At 37.7% G+C, this 22,483-nt stretch overlaps 1 protein-coding gene across 1 annotated transcript; it reads right to left on the reverse strand.

Annotated features, from left to right (window-relative positions):
- Positions 1–1,265: 1,265 nt before the first annotated feature.
- On the reverse strand, positions 1,266–21,510 carry LOC149957761 (acetylcholinesterase-like). Its single transcript, XM_090164891.1, has 6 exons — positions 21,437–21,510; positions 17,629–18,039; positions 9,421–9,727; positions 5,086–5,439; positions 4,192–4,654; positions 1,266–1,786 (listed from the first exon to the last, which is right to left on the reverse strand). The coding sequence occupies exons 2-6, from the start codon at positions 18,007–18,009 to the stop codon at positions 1,561–1,563; spliced, it is 1,731 nt and encodes a 576-aa protein (XP_090021017.1). The 5' UTR covers positions 18,010–18,039; positions 21,437–21,510; the 3' UTR covers positions 1,266–1,560.
- Between the last annotated feature and the right edge of the window lie 973 nt (positions 21,511–22,483).

Consider the following 22,483-nt stretch of genomic DNA (forward strand, 5'->3'; position numbering starts at 1 on the left):
TGCTCTCGAGTGCTCTGATCAACATTTTATGTTCCATTTGCGTGTTCGGATCTGCTCCGATCAAGTTTCGCGTGTTCCATTTACCACTCTCAGGCTCAAAAGATAGAGATCGGAGCAAATTTTCGCGTGTTCCTTTTAGATTATTTGGCAAAATGGCAGACCGGGACGTGAAATTTCAAATTACTAGCAGACGAAAAACAACAAAGCGTGGGAATATGTTCTTGGAATGTTCCATTTGCGGTTTTACTCTAGTTGATCTATGACGTCAGAGACAGATTATAAAACACTTTTAAAAAACTTGTCTATTAAAAGGAGTATGAACTAAATCAAAATATAGCCTGCTAACTCGCGCTACGACTAGCTCCAATCATCCCTATCTTCTCTAAAACCTAGTGGCAGAAGTGTTAATTTCGATGATCCACCATACACATTGAAGTTTAAGGGCTGCGTTCAGAAACACACTATGGAGTACGGACTCGTCTTTTTCGTGGAATTTTGATTGCTTTTTACGTGAAATTACATCATCAATGTATTAATTTCTACCATGAATATTCATTTACATTAATGGGAGAGGCTTCGTTATTAGATCGAGGTTCGATCCTAGTCCGTCGCTGACGTTATTTATCTCACTCCGATCGGCAGAGAAATGGAACATGAATTGTTAATCCGTTAATCTGTCGAAATCGAAAGATTGGTTTCGACCGATCTCAGTGCGGTAAATGGAACACGCTTTAATTGATCATTTAAATCAACAAAAACTTATTTAAATACAAATATTTTTATTGCAAAAATATAAACACAACTGGGATTTAATCATTTAAATCCACAAGAAACGTTATTATATGCATTGGCACTTATGTAACATCAGGAAACTATAGATGTATCCACTTGGAATGTCTAAGGTTCCATTGGGACGGTGATACGAAAGCGCGTCGACAAAAAGGCGGGGCTTAACTACGTCAAGTGTAACACGACATTTCAAATTCATTGGCTCGAGGTTTGACGCGAAAAGAAGGCGTCGTCATGGTAACAAATAGGTGATCTTCCCGCGCAAAAAGGCTTATAAAACAATGGATTTAAAAACCTCAATTGACGGCTTTTAAAATTCATTTTGCGCGTGAAAATACCTCTACATGTTATGGTCAAAAAAGCACGCAAAGAAGGCTGTATGCCCAAGACATGTACCTGTAGTGTCGCGCGCTAAAACGTCATTTCAAAATCCGTCAATTTGTTATCGTACTTAATATTTTGAAGTTATTATAATGTTCTTCGAGAAAGAAGTGTAGTGATACCTAATTTCAGGTATTTGTATGGTTATAAAAGAGATAATCAGGTAAGCTAATAATAAAATAACCATGACTAGGCTTAATGACGAGTTTTCGTCGAAACGGTCGAATTAGGGTAGCGAGGCGCGAGAGTTTTTCTCGTGAGTTGTCCCACGAGATTCCCCGCTTTAAGACACGCCCGTTTCTACGAGCTTCATCACGGCCGTAAAAATCTTCCTTAGACATTCCAAGTCTCGCAATCATGATTAATAACATTACTTATGATTATAGAGTATCACCGGTCTCCAGTTCGATAAATTTCTATGTAACCCCTTTGCTTGGTTTTTTGAATTTTGATGAGGTTTGGTATGATGTTATTCCAGAACGTGCAGTATTTGGACCTGAGGTGTTTCCCGACCGAAGTGGAGTTTGGCGCCAGCACCATGTATTCCTCTTCTTTCTGGGTAAACCTCGGCCACGTCATCGTGGAGTTACTTCCGTCACTGTTCAAGTTTGGATTCCTAGTGAAAACGACAAAATTATGTTAGACAGTTAGAGCATTATCTCATCATAGAATGAAACCTTGTTCACGGGATATGACGTAAATTACGTCACCGAACTCCATGACAAAAAACGCGTCATCGACTTTACTGATGGAAGTTAGTGAAGCGGATTTTGGAAAACGCGCAGAATTCCTCACGCGTTCCTAACTTTAACGCGCCCAATATGGCTGACCAGCTCTTTCATATTCAATCGCAATTTGTCTCCCTCCGTTATTTTAGCTCCCCTCTAAAGTTTCATATTTGCCATCTGCTTTTACTCTCTAGTTAAGCTCTTTGCCTCGTGATCACTTGATTTCGTTTCCATGGTAACCTTTGCAATAGCGCAAGGATTATAAGAATTTTTGCAATTTTGGGTCTCTTTTATTTGTTCCGTGTGGAACAAGGTCTCATTGAATTTGTTTTCTATGGAAATGTTATACCAAGGATCCTTTTTACCGTAAAGGATTCTCATATACTTATGAGTGATTATAATACATATGGTAATAACTTTTAGGCTATTAAAATGAAACATGAACCCTTTGGATGATAATTTTACGCCAAATCGCGGATGTGTACACCGCATCACGGCTCAATAAATGCCGAGGCCACCCACCCCCCCCCCTAGCTACGCCACTGGGCGGGTTAACCAATAAACTGAGTAGGCTTAAACGTAGCGGCCCTAGGTGAGGTAGAAGGAGCAAGACCAGGGCTACTTTTAAGGCTCAATCCTATGAGCCCTAGGTGAGGTAGAAGGAACAAGACCAAGGGCCCGAGTCAGGCTCAAGCTCAAGGACCTTAAGTGAGGTAGAAGGAACAAGACCAAGGACACTATAGTGCGGGCTCAGCCTAGGGGCCCTAAGCGATGTAGAAGCGGCAAGACCAGGGGCACTATTAAGACTCAAGCATATAGGCTTTGTTTGATGTAGAAGGTACGATACTAAGGGCATTAGTGAGGTTCAAGCTTAAGGGCCCTAGGTGAGGTAAAAGGAACAAGACCAAGGGCACTAGTGAGGCTCAAGCTTAAGGGCCCTATAAGTGATGTAGAAGGAACAATTAAGGCCAGGGGCAGTAGTGAGGCTCAAGCCTAGGGGACCTCAGGGTTGTTTGATTAAAATCAAGTTGATTTAAATAAATGAGAGATTTACTATTGAATTATTATATTTTAGACCTGTTTTGTCATTATATGACACTATTACCTGTCACTACCACGACGATCCCTTCCCCACCTCATTTTTGGTGTTTTGAAAATAATGGACTCTCGGAGGCTGAGAAATAAGGAATTCTTTTAAACTGGACCTGTGGCCAGTAGAGCCTAGGTAGTTTAATTAAAAAACTGGCCACTGGCCATTTACCATTTTTAACCTTCAAAATCAGGCTTTCATAATTTATGGTCAAATTATCTACTCTTGACAATATGTGCTAGGGTATAGGCTTAATAGGTTAGTTATTATGGGTATTTCAAAATTTTAAATAAAGAACTATAAATCTTGAAGGGAAAAACTTTGAATTAATTAAGTTTTCACCAGGGCCACTAACACCCCAGGCATTTAATTTTTAAACTGGAGATTGGCCCGTGATAGTGCCTTATTTCCCACACTGTTTAGTTTTACTTCAAGGTTACTCCTGTGATACAAATATACTTATTTCTTGGAATAAATATTTTTTGACATGATAAAACTGTCTAATATTGAATATTATTTATACAAAAATAATAATTATATCAATAAGCTTATATCAAGAATGTATTTATTTATACTCAGGGAGAATGAATATGTCGAGACTATCGACGGACACGTTGAGGCCCTAACCCCGTCACGCTAAGGGGGGAAGGGAAAAAGGAGGCGGTCTTATTTTTTGCGTCCTCGCAGCAGCGTTAATCGCGTCGAAAAACGTAATTTTTAAGAACCAATGAGATTGCAGTATTATTTGATTTTATTAAAGCGGAGGAGCATACCGGGGGGCCCAACGGGTGGAATTGGAGAAACGCCAAAAATAATCTCGACATATTCATTCTCCCTGAGAATAAATAAATACATTCTTGCTTATATATTGCTTTTAATAAGTGAAAAAAACCTAAAAATTAATAAAAAAATAAAAAAATCGATTAAAATCAAAAAAATCTGATTAAAATAAAAAAAAAACGATGTTTTTGATTTTTTTTAAAAAATCAAAAAAATCAACAACCCTGCTAGGGGTCCGGGTGGTAGTTAATCCACCACTGCATATGGTTATGAAGGGGACCTTGGCACCCTGCCCTCAAATGCACGTTAGTGGGTATATAAGATTTCCCCCCGCAATGGGCACCTCAGATCTAGCAATTTTCTTAAGTTGTTTGGGTGTGAATGGCAAAAAAGCATACATAGTCGGCAGTTTTTCGTTCTTACCCCGTACGAGCGAAATTGCCCCACATCCGCATGATGTCCTTGGAGAACTGCCTTTCTTCTGGAGTGAAATTATGTTCAGGCAACAACGGATATCCGAATACGTAGAGTATGTCAATTCCGTGATGGACACCCATCCACTTAGGTATTTGCACGTGCTTACTCCTGTGCAGGAAGTAGTACTTGTAGACGGCGCCACCGACCGCGTTGACACCCAGCTCTACGTCCTGCATCGGGCAGAGAAAGAGTGCGTCATTGATGAACCTGGACGTGTCGTAGACGACGCTATGTTTGGGGTCGTGAAAGTACAGCCCCATAATGATGTCGATTGTTATCTTTTCGAATCCAAAGTCTTCCTTTAACCCGGATATCGTAGAAGACTTCCGAGGTTTGATGTTGTCGCTAAATTGGTACTCCAGTGGAAACAGAGCAGCCAGAAATATGGTACCTTCGTCTCTGACGTTGCCTGCCAATAATATCGATGAAAAACTATTTAGGCTGGTATTAATAATTGTAATAAGCTAGGCTAATACCCAGGGCCCCCTATAAGCCCAAGTCATCCAGCGACTTTTATTTGCCAAAAAACAAGTGGCCGGGTTAAATTGCGTAAGAGGGTGGTGCAAAATATCAACCTTCTAGTTTGTGTTCTTGCGCCTTTATACTTAAAAACAACCATGAAAGCAATGCTGACAGTTATGGTTTGTGCAAATTGGCGGGGCAGAAAGTTTTAGTTGCGAAACGAAGTCTATATGTATAATAATAATTATAAAATGGTTCCTTTCACGTAAAATAATTTTATGGACCAAGTCTTAAATAAAGTCGAAGAAGGTAGGTTTACCACTTCTAGGATTGAAACTTTAAAGGGTGCCACTGCACGTCTGATCTTGACAAACATACCAATCATTATGTCGCATTTCTTGACGTTCTTGGGATCGGAAAATAGTTGGGCGGGATGGTCCTTGATGTAAGAGCCGTCCACGACGGGCCGAAAGACGTAGACGAAATCGTAACCGAAGGCCATCTCGTTGTCGAGGATGTCGAATGCGTCCTTGCCTCGAAGACATTCGACGGCGGCCGTCTTGTTGTCGTAAGTGTCCAGGTAATGCGGACATCCAAGGTCCCTCAGTAACTCTTTGGCGCGATCCAAAATGACCTCTCGTCTCTCGATGGCGAACATCGACGTGGGCGAACCGCTCTGCAATATGGCCCGTTGGAACAGGTTCTGACTCTCGGGTAGGATAAGATGGTAACCTGCGAGGGACGTAGTTCATTATTCAGATTGTACCGGAAGGTGGCAAACGACCGGAAGTGGTCTTCACGCCCTCTCTCCCAAATTTAACGGAATACAACTTTATGACATAGTGAGTTTGCACAATATTTATTAAATCCAAGGCTAATTCGCCCAATGCCGTGCAGAGGGGGAGCAGGGGGGTGGAAAATCTCAGGGGCCCTTCTCCATAATTGAAAAATCCTAAAGGGAATTTATTCAATGGGCAACCGTTTTGCCATGGCAACGATAAATGTTTTTGACAACAGCAAATAGAAATTTTCCCATTGAAAATAACATGGGATTCTGACATGTGAAAAATTTTAACAAATTTAAAAATTTTAAAAATGCCAAAAACAGAAAAAATAGATAAAAATTGACAAAAAAAACATCAAAATTGAACAACTTTTGATCAATTTGAGGTCAAAATCCCATGTTATTTTCAATGGGAAAATTTAATATTTTGTGTTGTCAAAAACATTTATCGTTGCCATGGCAAAACGGTTGCCCATTGAATAAATTCCCTTTAGGATTTTTCATGATACATGAAGGTCTATCAATCCCCCGAGTTTGAACAGAATCGGTGGGTTACACTTCGGGATGTCTCCTTGTTAGTTTCCCAAGCCCGCGAATTTAGCGATGTTTCAAAAACGCGTATACGAAGTTATTCTGCATAAATTAAAGTTAGAAGTGCTCGAGAAATTCTGCGTGTTTTCAAAATCCGCTTCAGGGTCATTCCATGTGCAATCGAGAGGTTGGGAGGCACTACCTCACCGATTTGTTTGTGTGAATGTAGCTTGAAATAATGACAATTCCCAAAATTTAAGCCCTCTAGCTGTAAAATTGGGCGTAATATGATTTATTGAAATTTACACACAACGAATTCTTCACGGCCCCAAAAATTCAAATATTTGACCATAACTCGCAGTGAAATTACCCAATACTAATAACAATGAGTCACTACATCAAAAATTCGACAAGAAATCCGAATCTAGCAATAAAATTTAAATCGGACTATTATTGTAGAAGAGATTAAGGTATTAGGGGGGTTCATTTGACCCCCAAAAATCGAAAATGACGTAACCTTCGATTTTTTCAATTTTTTTATATGTTAGTTCTCCTGACTTCAGTAACTTATATTTAAAATATCAACAATGAGATACTTTTATTTTAAGTATAACACTTAGTTTATTTTATTTTGAAAAATATATTTTTAATTTGTAATGGTGAATATAGAGGTCACTTTTTCAATACAGTGCAATTTAAATGCTTTGTATTTATCATAAATTAATTTGAATATCAATCTCTTATTTATTTCAATTATAATTGTAAAATTAAAAACCATTCAGTGTATCTTAATTTGGCCCCGAAATTTGTTTTAGATCATTACTGTAGAACAGTAGAAGACCAGTAGCGGCGCTAAGGTTTTTTCACAGGTGGGCTACTTATTTTGTGGCCCCTAAGAATTTTGTGGCCCTTACAACTTTAGTGACCCCTTATAAATTTTCCAGGAAGCGAGAAGAGCAAGGTCGTTTTATTGTTGCGTTTACTGGACCCCTTACTGACCTTGTATCCGACCTTGAGGGGACACGTGCATGCCCGGGGTATTTCCCTAAATTCCCTTAAACCGCTTTCTTTTGTTTCTATTATCAATTCCACTTTATCCCAATTTCTGCTCCCTTCCTGCCGAATCTATCTGTTTATGGTCTTCTTGAGTAAACGAATTGATTTTGAAAGCTTTTTTTTTTCAGAAAAACGTTTCTTGGCAATAAAACAAATTTCTGGAGATAAAGAAAATTGATAAATTTAAATATGTGGCCTGTTAATTATAAATACGTGGCCCCACTCAGAAATGCAGGGGGGCTAAAGCCCTCTTCAGCCCACCTTTAGCGCCGCTACTGTAGAAGACATTAGGGGGTTCTCTAAACTCCCAAAAACGGGAATGACGTCACCTTAATTCTAAGTTAGGTTTTTTGGGCAGCGAATACGGAGCCCGGCAATTTCCAACATTGTAAATCCGCGTGTTTATAGAGGTCTACGCGCCCGTTTCCCTCTGGCGTTTTTCAAGGCCGTTCAGAGTGCGCGGCGCTTTCAACGTATGACCAGAAGTAACAATTAAGTATGACACTGATCGACCTAGCCTTCGGGGAATGACAAGAAGAAATAAGTGTGACACTCAATGGCTGACTATTAGTAACAAATACGTGTGATCAGAAGTGAAAAGAATCTTCGATGTTTTCAAAGTATGATTAGAAGTAACAAATAAGTTTAAGTCCAAATAAGTATATTGGTTGTGATACCGGCAGGGCCGTCTTCAACCTATTGGAGGCCCTGGGCACATTAGGATAATGGGGCCCTTATTACCTTGATAGAGCACTATTTTGTTAGAATAGACAAAGAAAGTAGATAAGCAAAAGCTAATAAGCAAGTACAGTGTAGGTATTGTAGTCAGTCATTATTGTTTGATTTGTTCGAAATAAATATCGGTTATCGTTTGATGATCTGGCAGGAACTAGGGGGCCCCTATTGATCGTGGGGCCCTGGGCACGTGCCCAGAGTGCCCAGTGGGAAAGAGGGGCCTGGATACCGGCGTTGCAGGTTGCTGGGAATAGCTTAAACAAACTTAACACATTAGAAGGATTGTGTGTATTCTGACCGTCGTACGTCTTGTTATTACCACTAAAATGTAGATAAAAAGTTATTGTCTACAACGGATCAAACGCTTCCACACTGTCCTCGAGACTCGCTGATCCCAACGTCCGCAACGACCGCCAAAGTCCTTCCTCGTCGCGAGGTCAGATGGGACCTATCTTGGCAGCGGGTCGCCTTCGGCGCGGACGTGGAAATGTCTACAGTATCAGGCTTCAGGGTTTTAATAACCATCGCAATCCAAATAACTCGGCTTCCCAGACGCGGGATTACAAGAACTTGCCAAAGCTCCCAGCCATCTGAGGGGCCTTAAAAGTCCCATTTCAATAGACGGTAGTTGGAAATTTTCCCATAAAAAAATAATTGTTAAAAAATATAATAAAAAAAATGATAGTTAGTAGTTAATTAACTTCTAAATATTTTATATGAATTATAAACGTAATTTGTGTATTTTATAAAATATACGTAGATGGCACTATTTAGTTTTCCAAGCCCGCGAATTTAGCAATGTTTCAAAAACGCGTATTCGAAGTTATTAAGTATACTTATAACTCGGGTGTTAAAGTTATGATTTTTTAAGGATTATATTAAGTATAGTAATGTAGAGCCACTTCCAATTTTGTCCTCAATTTTTGAAAAAAAATAATTTGTTTTGGTTTACTGGCCAATATAAAAACTTTAAAAAGGCTTCGTTTCACGGACTCATTAAACCCAGATTGAAATTCCTAGGCTTGTATCGGTTTGTATCCAGAAACCGAGTTATTTACCTCAACTAGGAAATAAACATTTCATTCGTTTAATTATATTAATTATTCAATTACATAATTATAATTTAATTTTTTTTAATGTAAATAAATGAACATAATTTTTAACGAAATGTTCATCTCGAAAATGTACTGAAAAGCTTGTAATAAATATAGCTTATATACACGAGGCGAATTGGACATTGAAAATGGCTTTATTCAAAATTGATTTAAATAAAAACTCGCACCCTCAAAACCACTATGTGGTAACTTAGAAAAGTTATATTTGAGAAAAATAGACACACAGTGGGCACCCCCCCCCCCCCCCGAAACGTGTGGTCGTATGTACAAATATTTTGATTTTAAAATCAATCAATATCGGAGCACTTCAAACATTTATATTCGACCGTTGCCGATCTGTAAGGTTCGATTTAAGGTCAAATACTATCGTTTCTCCTTGGAGGATAAAATTACTTTTTATCTTCCAAGGTTTTTCTTGCTTTCCTCGAGAGGGTTTATCCCGACTTCTTTTTCATTATAGAGTAAAGTGTATCGCGAAAATGACCAACTTACCAACACTGGAGGCTCCGGCGCTCTGACCGAAGATGGTCACTTGATCGGGGTCCCCTCCAAAGTGCTGAATGTTTTGTTGGGTCCACTTCATGGCCATGGCCTGGTCCATGAGCCCCACGTTTCCTGGAGCGTCATTGTGGCCCAAGTAGAGGAACCCGAGAACGCCAACGCGGTAGTTGAAGGTGATGACAACGACGTCTTGTTCGGCCGCCAACTGGGTGCCTTCGAAGGCTTCGTTGTTGGTGCTGCCTCGGGCGAAACCACCTCCGTAGATCCAAAATAGCACCGGATATTTCTTGCTCCTGTCCTGCGATAAGAACAAATGTATGCATAAACATGGTTGCCACAAATCAGGAAATTTGAAAATAGGTCTTAAATGACAATGAATTTTATTTTTATATTTTAAACTATGCTTTACTATCTAAATTGGAGCTTCCAAAATATGTTGTGGTGTTTCTCAAAATCGCGTCTTTTTCACTGCCCTTTCAATATACGCTTTTTTCTATATTACAGACTAGATGGCGCCAGTATCTAGTACAGGCGTATCACGCATAGAAATAGAAATGAAACTAGAAGCGCGATTAGATTGTGGTGAGATGTACGAGTTAGAAGGCTGCCATGAGAGTGGAATCGCCAGTATTCTTTGTGGGAGCACGCCATCTATTTAAAAATATTTAAAGTTTCAGTTTTTTATAATAGATGGCGCACTCCTACGTGGATTAGTAGCGATTCCACTCTCATGGCAGCCTTCTAGCTTGCCCGTTTTTCTTGAGATTACCGGATAGCGTAGGGGTTCTAGTCTCATTTATATCTCTATGGTATCACTGGCCTATATTCAAAATGTGATATATTTAAAATGTGTTATATCATACATATTTGAACACTACATCGTCTTGACTGACTGAGCTCCCTGAAAGAAAACGATACTGTATCGCCCATGAAACTAACAACGGATAGAAGTGACGAACAAGTAAGAGTGTACGTAGGTATAGATCCTCTTTGCTAAGAGCTATGGAAATATTAAATGCTGGCTCAAACTCATGGAATTGACTGGTGCCCTCTTGAGACGTGTAAAATGAATTCTATAAATAATCATTTATGATTATTATTTTTATAATTTTAAATTATAATACTTCAGTCAGCGAATGTAAATTACAAAATTATCCTAACATTTTTTAATCTTCAATTAGAGCGGGTATAAATATCCAACTTTTGAATTTTCCAGACGGAGTTACAGCTATATAGGAGCAACAAACACAGCACCCTGCACAAGGGTCAAGGAGAATGCAACCCGTCAAAAGTCGTGCATTTTCTTGTGTACAATTTTCATTAGTTACAGACAGTTTAGTAGGGCGTTTCCATTCTGACAAGTATAAGATCATGGCAGTAGGGGACATAAAAGGTTATCGTACATAGTTCTTATTTACTTCTAAGCGTTTTTGATTTAACCTATTGTAATCCTGACACACTGACTAAAGGGTTCCAGTATTGTCCGCTCCCTTCTACGGGCTTGGACCATTTCGGAGCTGCTTAGTGGTTTTTACGGAGGTAATACATAAAATTGAAAAGGTCTTCAGTAAGGAATGCGTTATAGGTTACATTCCCTTTGTGGAGAATACGTTTGAAAACTAAATCGCCACTGCTGTACATTGATAAATATTTGAATGCGTGCTTTTGACGGAAAACTTCAATAACGTTCGCTAGATGGCGCCTGTGCATCGTAAAACAAAACTTTTGGATCGACCGGCATCCTAGTAACTAGGAATATGAAAGCTTGGTACCCTGGAATAGAAAAGTACGAGCTCCCCTCTCTCTACGGCAACGCAGCGCGAGCCAGAATCGCGGACATACGAGTTTAGCGCCACCTTTTCTTCATGTTTTTAAAAAATTCGTCTGCTAGTTTTCGAATATTAAAATTTATTCACTATTCCTACTAAAAACACGGGACTAGAAATACGCGAATAGAAAAACTAGCAGACAAAAAGCCGATTAAAAGTGTAAAGGTTCTACGATAGATGGCGATACTTGTTATGTCCGTGAATTTTTTACTGCCCCGCCTAAAACGGGAGACGACCACTCCAGGTTTACTTGAATCCTCCTAGCTAGTAATACCAGACTTGGTAATAGCAGAGAGGTAATAGTGACCCCTCTATTGAAATATATTTTTTAAGGAGTGCGGGACTCCCTAGCCCCTGGGTTGGGTTTTTTTTTGGAATCCCGTGCTTCTTCGCCCCCCCTCGAGCGGACACCTTCCCATTCGTTTTTTTCCTATATAAGTGGCGCGTTTTTTGAACCTATTACCTTATGCTTTGGGAACCACATTTGTTATCGCACGAAAATGAAATCTTTTTGAATACTTTGTTATGTAATTAAGATACGTGTCAATGAGTTGCGCACTTTTATTTAACTTTCTCAACTTCAAATTTACAGATTATTCTTATTTAAAAATAATCGTGATCTTTAAAAAGGTCTTCATTTCGTCACAATTAGTTGAATTTCTATTACACTAATGGTCGTTGCATGCAGCTTTCTGATTTAAGACTAACAAGTTAGAGTTGTGACCTTTCCCCTTAAGTTGTTTTTTACAATGAGGTCGACGCTCTTTGTCATTAAGCCACAAATGTATTGACTCGGTAGGATTGAATGTTTTTATTGATGGACCTAATTCTTTGAATGTGATGGCCATACCTCATTACTCGAAAATCACTATTCACTCGGAGAGTAGGCGTAAGCTTAAAGGGATCCATCACTCATAACAGGGGGAGGCATAGGGGTAACATAAAATCCAGATTTGCAGTGTGCTTCAAAACCAGGCCCATCTCTACCATTGGGGTAGGAAGGGCTAAGCCCTAGGGCGCCGCGCTCTGAAGGGGCGCCGTCCAGCCCTTTATTTTTTTTTAATTGAATTGTAAAGTATTCAATTAAGACGCGGTGATATCAAAAAGAGTGTCTGATATTATTAGCCCACGGGCACCTGAAAGGTAAAGATGGCCCTGGTCCCGCGACTTTTCTTAGGGGTTTTGGACTGCTGGACTGCCGCTAATACCAAGTCTGAGTGATACCAGACGGTTGTCGCTTACAGTCTGCTGCTGTGTCTGCGTGAGTCGATTTCATTTGGATATTCGCATGCACAAATCGTAAGCGGTAAATACCAGACCATAGACAAAATACATACATAGACTGGAAGGCTATCAATGAAGGTTGTTAACAGTTTTCGTACGCGACGTCTTGTTTTCGAGGCGTGAAATGAACAAGCTGACCACTAAGTACTATATAATTTCGGAACCAATTAAGGAGGGCTAACAAGAAAAGGGTTTTCTTAGTGTGTCAGTCAAGTTTTCCGATGAAAAAAATTCTAAAATTATTTAATACTAAAACTAATTTCAATCATTAAGTAATTTCAAAAATCACATGTTCTAAAAAGGTTTATTGGTAGGTATAAATAATGTTATACAAAGCTAGCAACTTTTATGTTGAAGTTTCATTAGTTTTAAAAATGTGTTGTCCTTCTTAATTTTACTACTAAAATCATTTTTCTTCTTATTTCTCTTCTTTTCTTTCTCTTCTGCCATTTTTTCGTTCATATATTTTACTGCATAGTAAATTCGTATCCGTAAATAATTTCTAACGAGTTTTTTTTTAAAACCATCGCATATTTGCGTATTGTTAATGTTTTTGGCATGATTTAACAATCTAGCGAGCACTTGGTTTTTATGCATAATAGGGAAAAATTCTTTCAAGAATAACTTTTCTATATCAGTCATAAAATCTAAAACTAATTTAGTGGGTGAAATCAGCCCGCCAAAATCTCCTTTCTTAGTTGAAAATGCTTTTAAATGCGTGAAAACTTGAGTATGTTCTTCTAAGCTTTCTGCCTGGGTTATAAATTTGCATAACTCTTTTTCACAATTGTGCTGGTCCCTAACTTTGCGCATTACACTTCCAACCACATAAGAAAGCCCGTTTAAATCTGAAACAGTTCCAAATTCATTTGAAACTTTAATTGAATCCACTTCAACTAATCCGCTTACTCGAGGCTTTTTAGGATTTGTTACCAAAGTCGCTGATGGGATGTTTTGTGCAGTGTTTTCATCATTATTTTCAGTTGTTCTTGCAGAAGTAGGACTTTCATTAGTCTTTTCAACCATAACACCCATAGAGCCTTCCAGTCTATGTATGTATTTTGTCTATGTACCAGACGTCACGTTCCAGAATCCATATAAATCAATGAACGTTCAACCTTGGACGAATAATTCCAACGCGTCCTGTATAGGCTTAGGAAATATATCGCCATCTGCTTTAATATTCGTCAACTAAATATGTTAAGAAATAGTAGACGACTTTTGAATTTCAATGTTTTCCAGTTGATACTTTCAACTGTTGCGCAGAAAGAATTTTGAACGAGCAGACAGCTTTCATACATTCAATTTTAATCTCGGTCGGTAGGCGGCGATACTTGTGAACCAAACTAAGCTACGCACGAAAGCTATTAAGGAACCCATGGGATCTTCTTCCATGATGAACCGATATGTTTCAAAACGATAAGTTTACATTATGCTTATCATTTTACGCTTATTTTAACCAAATATTGGTTTTATTACCATACAGTCATTAAGTTTGACGTGGAACAAATTGGTAGATCATTTTTATTTTCGTTTTCTCATAGATATTTGAATTTCACCGTGTTGTGAGTAATAACGCTCAGAACTGTAAAATTAAACTTTACGGATAAAGATCGAATTTAATGGAAAATAGCCCCCTATGAGTCTTTTACAAATTATGTATATACCAGAAGCAGAAGTAAATGAACCGAATTACAAATTATGTATATACCAGAAGCAGAAGTAAATGAACCGAAGTTATCGAAATAGCGCTAAGAATCGGAGGGAGTTTTCCTTATGAAAATGATGATAAAATCGAGTAAAAAAAGCTAATTTCCATCCCCGTCTTTTGACGCGGTAAATTGTACTTGGGAATTGTGGGTATAGCTATTTCTAGGTGTAAATAATGGTTTCATAAAAACAAAAACCTTTTTTTTGGCCTAGGAGCGCGCAAAATTTTAAATTCGAGGTCAAAATATAACTAGATAAAGAAAACGCCTCCAACATGGGGAGTATAGCAGTCTGATAACTGAGAGCGTAGAATGGAAAGCTAGGTTTTATTTAGTCCTTGTCTCTTGGTTTTGAAGCGGTGCCGAAAATAAGACCACATTTTAGGCGGTAAAAGTTATATATATGAGTTTAAAAAAGATAAAATTTTACCTTTATATCATATAAAATTTATCATTTACTTCGACCAGGACGAACAATGCTAACGCAAATTTGTGTACAAATTTCATTGGACGAACCTTTACGCTGAACGTTTTACGGGCGGGGGGAAGACAATTGCCGAATTTTCCCCTTCCGACGGCAGCAGGCGCGAAAGCGTCTAACCAATGAAAAATGTACGCAAGAAAATGCACGACTTTTGACGGGTTGCGTTCTCCTTGTGTGTTTGTTGCTCCAAGGCAAAGATAATTTAAACTTCGTACCCTAGATTCGAAATCACTCTCTCGCGCGTTGCCGATAGCGTTTACCCACTTCCCGCCGGAACTAAGAAAAAATTCGCTCCAATGGTGGCGCACTACTGCCATCTAGGGATAGAAACTAATTTTTTTTTGGAAGTTGCGGTGCGTAATTTGACGCGTTTTGCGTTCAACTCGAAGTTTTAAAACATGGTGGACCACAATTATAGCACTAAAAAAGTTTCAAATCGAAAGAAAAAACCTAGACTTACTAAAGGTGAGTAATATAATCTTACAAGCGATTCAAGCATAATTTGACTAAACTTAATAGTTCATTCAATTTCATTTACCATTTTAATAGGGTTCGTGTTTAACATCGACATTCTTAAGGAATATTTGCCTGAAATTTTAGAAATTCTTCAAGATTGGCATCATTACCGAAAGAAGATATTCAAGCACCTGAATTACCATTTGTTAAAGTAAGTTTTTATTGGAAATATATGATTTACAATTAAGCGTGTTTCTATAAATACTCTTGTTTTAAATAAAACAAATCTAGGCCTAAATATGGCGCCTTACCGCAACCGATGGAGCCGATTTTTCTGAGGTCACGTGCCGGAAGAGGGTAAACGCTTCGTAACAAAACCGTGAATGGGAAAGCTCTCAGTATTCGAATCTAGGGTACGAAGTTTAAATTATCTTTGTCCTAGGTTACAGGGTGTCCTAATAATCAACATTAAAAATTTAATCACGATTTAATAATTCTTAATCAATGTACAGCTAGAGCTACAGATACAAATTTAATCTAATCTAATCATAATTTAATCATACGAGGGTGTCCTAATAATCATTGGTGTGAGCTGCCACTTAAACTAATTGGCGCGAATTTCCCGCCAAACCACGGATGTGTACACCACGTCACAGTTCAACAATTTACCGACTTGAAGATGAAAAATTTAAAATTTCCCAGCGTAGGGATATTTACCTATTAAAGGGAATATAACCTCAGGTATTTGGTGTGGAACACCAACGTTTGAAGCTCTGGCCGCTCTTGCCTTTGGCTTTAAAAATGTTTGGCGCCACTGTACAGGGAAACTTGAAAAATTAAAGGGGTCTTCCATAAAGATTGCTTTGCGGGTTATATTCCCTTTAATAAAGCATATTTTCCAGATGAAATAGTATTAGAATATCAATACATGACGGTCTTCGCCCACGCACTAATTTTTCTTCCCAAATTTGATTCGAAAAATCAGGGCGAGCCGGCGAAGTTACATGTTTCAAACGAATAACATTAACAAGATAGGTAGATGAACACTTCTCTCGTAAGAGATTTCTTATATACTTCTGATATAAGTAATTTTACACTAATAAAAGATTCAAAAAATTCCATTTAAATTCCATTTAACCGAGGCTTAAAAAGGAATTACGGTTCGAGAGTTCCCCGTTTTTAAACGTTTTTAATAAAGCGTTTGGTCATGTAGTCTCGTGTCCCGTTTAGTAGAACAATGGAGTTTCTCCATAAGCCATAAAATTAGAGCAGTGGCGACATCTCCCGTTGCTCATTGTAACCAAAGGTACTCCGCACCCTAAAATCACCGGTAAAATTCATTTTATCTATGTTAAAAATTATTGACGCGTAAACGATTTAACATATGCAAAATATGTATTGTTTAATTTTATATTGGTCGTACGATGGCTTTGCTATTGGCGAAGAAGCTTGTATTAGAATTGCTCGACTATGAAATTTGCCCAATCATTAATTTCACTTACGCAAAAAAGCTATTCTCCGAATAAGCATATTTACCTTAACCCAAAACCCTGTTTCGAATTGAAACTTCAGTGATATGAAAAAATCTTGTTCTTTCATTATAAATTTTTTAGCAAAGGATTTTGATTTATTACAGAAAATAATACTTTGTATCGGAATAATTAAAAGATTTATTGTTTTTGATTATGTAAAGGTATTCCAAGTAACTAACTTTTCACCAATTCGTAACATGCGAGGAATCAAATAAAAATTGAGCTATTTGGCTCTGATCCTACTTAATAAATTATTGAATATTTGGCGGGTAGTTCCAAACTATGGCGTAAAAATTCGATGATCCAATTTTTAAATATTTTCTTTTTTAATTTTTTTAATACCCAAAGTCATATTTTACTACTTTTTTAAATCCATTTGTTGAGATCAATAATATCGTAACTTGAAGTTACTACTTTTTGAAATTCAGTTGTTTAGATTAATAATATCGTAACTTGAAGTTACTACTTTTTAAAATCCAGTTGTTGAGATCAATAATATCGTAACTTGAAGTTACTACTTTTTGAAATCCAGTTGTTTAGATTAATAATATCGTAACTTGAAGTTACTACTTTTTTAAACCCAGTTGTTGAGATCAATAATATCGTAACTTGGAAGTTACTAAATTAATTTTAAACATTTTTCTGGATAAATAATATCGTAACCAAGATACGACATTTTTGAAATTGTAATATCCCCAGAACTATAAATGATATTTAATTTTTAACTAAATTAGGGGAAAGATCGTCCGTTTTTACATTAGAAAATGTCCTCGGTAGAGTTACGACTAAGTTAGAGTTACGACTTTATTAAACCAAGCCAACGACTTATACTTAAATAAAAACCCAAAACACCAGAGCAGACCCAAAGCAACCCAGTGCAATGTCAGTGTTCCCAGGGAACTAACCTGGGGCGCGTGAATGTTGATGGTGAGACAGTCCTCGCCGACGTGCTCCTGCGCTTTGCCGATGAATGTTTTCAGGTAAGGATGTTTCCCGTAGATGGGCACTTTCTTCTGAATGCAGGACTTGCTGTACTGAGTGGCGTTGAAGGTTCCGCTCCAGGGTTCGGCGGGTTCCGGAGGCTTGAACCTTCTGGCTCCCAGTGGCGGCGCGGCGTAAGGGATTCCCAAGAACTTCCGGACCACTTTGCCAGTGGCGCTTAGTTGCCAGTATCCCCGGACGACCCCCAACGAGGTTGTCACTTCCGGGGGTGTCGTCGGTAGCGGAACTCCTCTTATTGACGCTGCTATGCATAGTAGGAAAAACAGTAGAAATGCTCCTGACATTCTGTTTCTTTATTTCAATCAGTAATTTATCTGCAATTTGAAATATTTTTTAAATTAACATTTTTCGAAAATGTTATTACAAAATTGAACGCTATTGACAGTGAATAGTTCGAAGTTTGACTAACATAATTATCATTAGTAACATAACTTTTCGGTTTCCCCTTCCATAAAACTTGTTAAGGTTAACGGTAATAGTGTATCCCTTAGTATAAATAAATACTTTATTGGTATAAAACAATACATTCTTTATAAATAGCAAATCGTAAGCGCGGCTCTGGCTGAAATAACTACGAGGTCCTTAATTCGAAAATAACTTCAATTCAATTCAATTCAATTGTCTTTTTATTTCCTGAAAAATAACGTGCTTAGAGAAGCACTTTTTACAATTTTCCAGGGTTTTATATTACTTTATTTATAATGGTCATTTTTTGACTAAAGATATCGTTATTGTCGAAAGCTCTAAAGACCACTAACAATTTTTGCATTATTATCAGTCCTTAGCCGAGTTATGAACTTGTGATTTGTCGTTTGTTGAAAAACCATTAATTATGAGAATTATGAAAAATTATCATGGAACTGATTTGTATTTATTTCACCCCAGAGCTTCCTAAATATTTGCAAGTACAAATAAACTACAATCAAAGACGATAATATACTGCTCAGTTCATGTGAAAGTCCCGGTTGCAGCTCTGTAAGAGTGTCAGTGAACATTGGAAAAATACTACGTTTTTCTAATATTGTTCATACCAATGGTTATAATGGTGTTTGTCGTAAGGGTAAATAGTAGATATTATTGAAAAACTTATAAATATAGATTCAAATTTCTGATCAATTATTAAATTTACTATTTTTACCACTTCTTTGGGATTTTATTCCACAACGTTATTTACCATTATCATAAGTAACATATGACAATCGCTATAAGTATGACACTTTCTATAGATTTAATACTAAAAGACCATCGCCCACCTCTGAACGTGGGCTTAGGGCTAAACAATATCACGAATTTGAAGGAGGTCGAGCTCATCCTCAGATACGAAAACAGTCTTCAAATCGGTCTCGGGCTTGGGCTAACCTCAGATATGAAAACTACCAAAATCAAACTCGAGCTCGGTCTCAAGTATTATGTCGAGCTCAAGGTTGAGCTTTTAAAACGTTAATTTTTAATACGGGCTCTGGCTCGAGCTCCAAGTAATGTGAATCATGAAATGGTTTCAAGCTCGAGCTCGAAGTAATTTGTATTTTAACAAGGGCTAAAGCTCGGGCTCACTAGTGACAATATTCGTTCCACAATGCCTCAGCTTGGGCTCGGCTTTAACGTGAAAACTTGTCGGTCTCGTCTCAGGCTCACAATATTTATTTAAAATACCTGAGTCCGAGCCCGTTGACCTATGATCTGAATTGAGCCTGAGCTCAATTCACGTTTACGATTGAGTCCGAGCCTGAGCTCAATTCACGTTTACGATTGAGTCCGATATTGTTTAGCCCTAAGCCGACGTTCAAAATTTATTTTGGCAAAAAAAAAACAGCTATCGCGGCCTAGCGCCGTCTGGATTCCCGGGCACAGGGCTGCCTGACCGCCTCCGACTGTCTTTGGGCTATTTGATAAAAAAAATTGTGCGACGAAACATCGAGCCCGAGCTTGAGCCTTTTGTAGTTTTAAAACATAGTGAGACCGAGGTCGAGGCTACAATTTTATTTGTAAGTACAGCCTGAGCCCGAGATCACATGTCGAAGTGTAATTGTTGCGAGCCCGATCCCGAGACCACCCGTCGATTTGTAAATATAGTGAGCGCGAGCCCGAGACTGCCCGTACATTTATAACTACAGTGAGTCCGAGCGCGAGACGGTTTGTAGGTTTTATATCTACTGAGCTCGAGACCTCACATCGGCGGGGAAATTTAGATTGCGAGCTCGAGCCCGAGATCCGGCCAATAATTGGTGAGACCAAGGTGAACCCGAGGCCATCCATCAGCTCGAGCCCAGCTCTTGGCGTTGACCTAAGGCTAGAATAAACAATTACACAGCTTCTGCCTTTCGCTATAAAGTTTTAATACACAGAGTATGGACGCGCAAGGTCTTTTCCGCCGTGGCCTAAAGAGGTGTCAGAAATAAGGACTATTTCGCAATTTTCATTGCGCTCTCCTTTGATGGCCTTGAAACTCAACAAATTAGAAATAGACCCGCGGCTATTCGAACAGTTACAAACTATTTGAAAATACCAAATACTTTTCCACTCCCTTTTCGAATATTCGACTATTTGATCAGGAAAAACGAATATTCGCGAACTTTTCCAAGCGCTATTCGATTCACGAATCGAATATTCGATTTGGTATTCGATCGAATTATTTGGTCTCACAAAATATTTGGCACACCCCAAATGGCGATAAATAGAAATCAGTAAATTATCTCTATATTTTGTCTTCCCCCCTACAGGCGAAAGGGGGAGGCTTGGTAGCTTTGCAAATTCACTCCCTGCCTCCAATTTTATCACACCGACAACGTTCCCCCCCAAACAAATTTGAGTTGGTAGAATATACCGCATCATATTTATGCTAATATGTTACTTACGCTGTGATTATTTAAACGTTATTTTTGTACATTTTGAAACCAGTTACTTTAAATAATCCTGCTCTAAGTGTTTGACTTTGCCATTGGCTATAACCAGAAGTAAATGAACCGAAGTTATCGAAATAGCGCTAAGAATCGGAGGGCGTTTTCCTTATGAAAATGATGATAAAATCGAGTTAAATAAAAGCTAATTTCAATCCCCATCTTTTGACGCGATAAATTGCACTTGGGAATTGTGGGTATAGCTATTTCTATGTATAAATAATGGTTTCATAAAAACAAAAACCTTTTTTTTTTGGCCTAGGAGCGCGCAAAATTTTAAATTCGAGGTCAAAATATAACTAGATAAAGAAAACGCCTCCAACATGGGGAGTATAGCAGTCTGATAACTTCGGTTCATTTACTTCTGCTAAATCATCATTTCGGTAATCTTTCAAATTGCTCAATTAATTTCTTTACTTATTACCCTTGACATATAAATCTAAGATTAACTCGACACTAACCCACAAAAAAGTGCTATTTCGAATTCGGTGTTAAAGTGTAATTGAAAATTGCAAAAGAATTCAGGCATTGAACGTTTTTTTTTTGGTAATTTTAATTGTAACTTTTCCCTTTGGAAATTTTCAAGCTACATTACATAATGGTCTACTTAAAGGGAATATAATCTTTCATATTTTTGGTGAATGTCATATTTCGGCCACCAAGTATCACAGAAAATAAGGGTGATTCTCGTTAGTTACGTTAAAATCAAGATATAGCGTGTGCTAGAAGACGATTTTTCGATTTAGTTAATACTTTTTTCAACAGAATGACAGTCTAAGCGATCTAAATCTCTTAAATGATAAAATTGTCTTACCTGAATGTCAGTCTCCTTAATTAGTAATCTGAAATTGCCAATTCTACTTGGTATCCAGCGCGCCGCGATCGGAGCGTGTCCTGAGAAGAAGAGAAATTAAAATGAAGTTGAGTTGTGTCTCACCCCTCGTTAAGACGAAAAAATTTAAGATTTTATTCCTGTCACGAAATAACTTTCCAAAACCGGAATGACTACGGCTCCTGTGTCGGGTTATTTGGTAGCGCGTACGAAGGGCGGAGAGCTACGTTACCTAGGCGAGGTAGGCTAAACGTTATTCCCGCAGTTATCAACGCTGTTAGGTAAGTAACTACGCGACTAACATTTACCTCAAGCGCCGAAAAAAAATTAATAAAACTTCAATGTCACTAAGAAAAGTCTTATAATAAGCGGTTCACGTGCTAATTATGGATTACTGTTTCATTTGACGTCACCCGCTTATATTTCAAAGGGGAACCTACATTTTGGACCATGGGGCCCCGCGAGTTCCCAAAATATGCGATTTATAAAGGAAAAATTCTAAAATTTTTTTGGTTAATTCAGAATTTCGTTTAATTTTTTTTCGAAAGTTTCGTTGTAATTTGGTCGTTTCAACATTTCTATAAAATTTCGTCATTTCAGAATTTCTTTTTAATTTTATCCCTGAAATATTTCGTTATAATTTGGTTATTTCCAAATTTCGATTTTATTTTATTAACTTAAAACTTGGTTTTTATTTTATTAATTTAAAATTTCTTTATTTCGTTTTCAATTTTTCATTTAAAAAATATGGTTCTCAAATTGTCATTTCAATATTACCGTTTTCAATTTGTCATTCCGAAATTGTCGTTTTAAATTTGTCATTTAAAAATTTCGTTTTCAATTTGTCATTTCAAAATTTCGTTTTCAATTTGTCATTCAAAATGTCGTTTTCAATTTGTCATTCAAAATGTCGTTTTTATTTTGTAATTTAAAATTTTTGTTTTTTAATTTTTTTTTAAAAATCTATTGGACTTATCTTTTCGTCAAAATTTTTGGTGAAATAACGTCTGAAATAATAGAGGCCCAGTT

This window comes from Leiobunum rupestre, chromosome 2, assembly GCF_980474605.1.
Source record: "Leiobunum rupestre chromosome 2, qqLeiRupe1.1.hap1, whole genome shotgun sequence".
NCBI lineage: Eukaryota > Metazoa > Arthropoda > Arachnida > Opiliones > Sclerosomatidae > Leiobunum > Leiobunum rupestre.

Bases quoted from the DNA above. Each gene is read 5' to 3' on its own strand.
- LOC149957761 (XM_090164891.1), bottom strand. From the start codon at position 18,009: ATGTCAGGAGCATTTCTACTGTTTTTCCTACTATGCATAGCAGCGTCA. The intron at 9,728-17,628 runs GTTAGTTCCCTG...TTCTTATCGCAG, and splicing joins TCAACATTCACGCGCCCCAG to GACAGGAGCAAGAAATATCC. The intron at 4,655-5,085 runs GTATGTTTGTCA...TATTATTGGCAG, and splicing joins GAAATGCGACATAATGATTG to GCAACGTCAGAGACGAAGGT.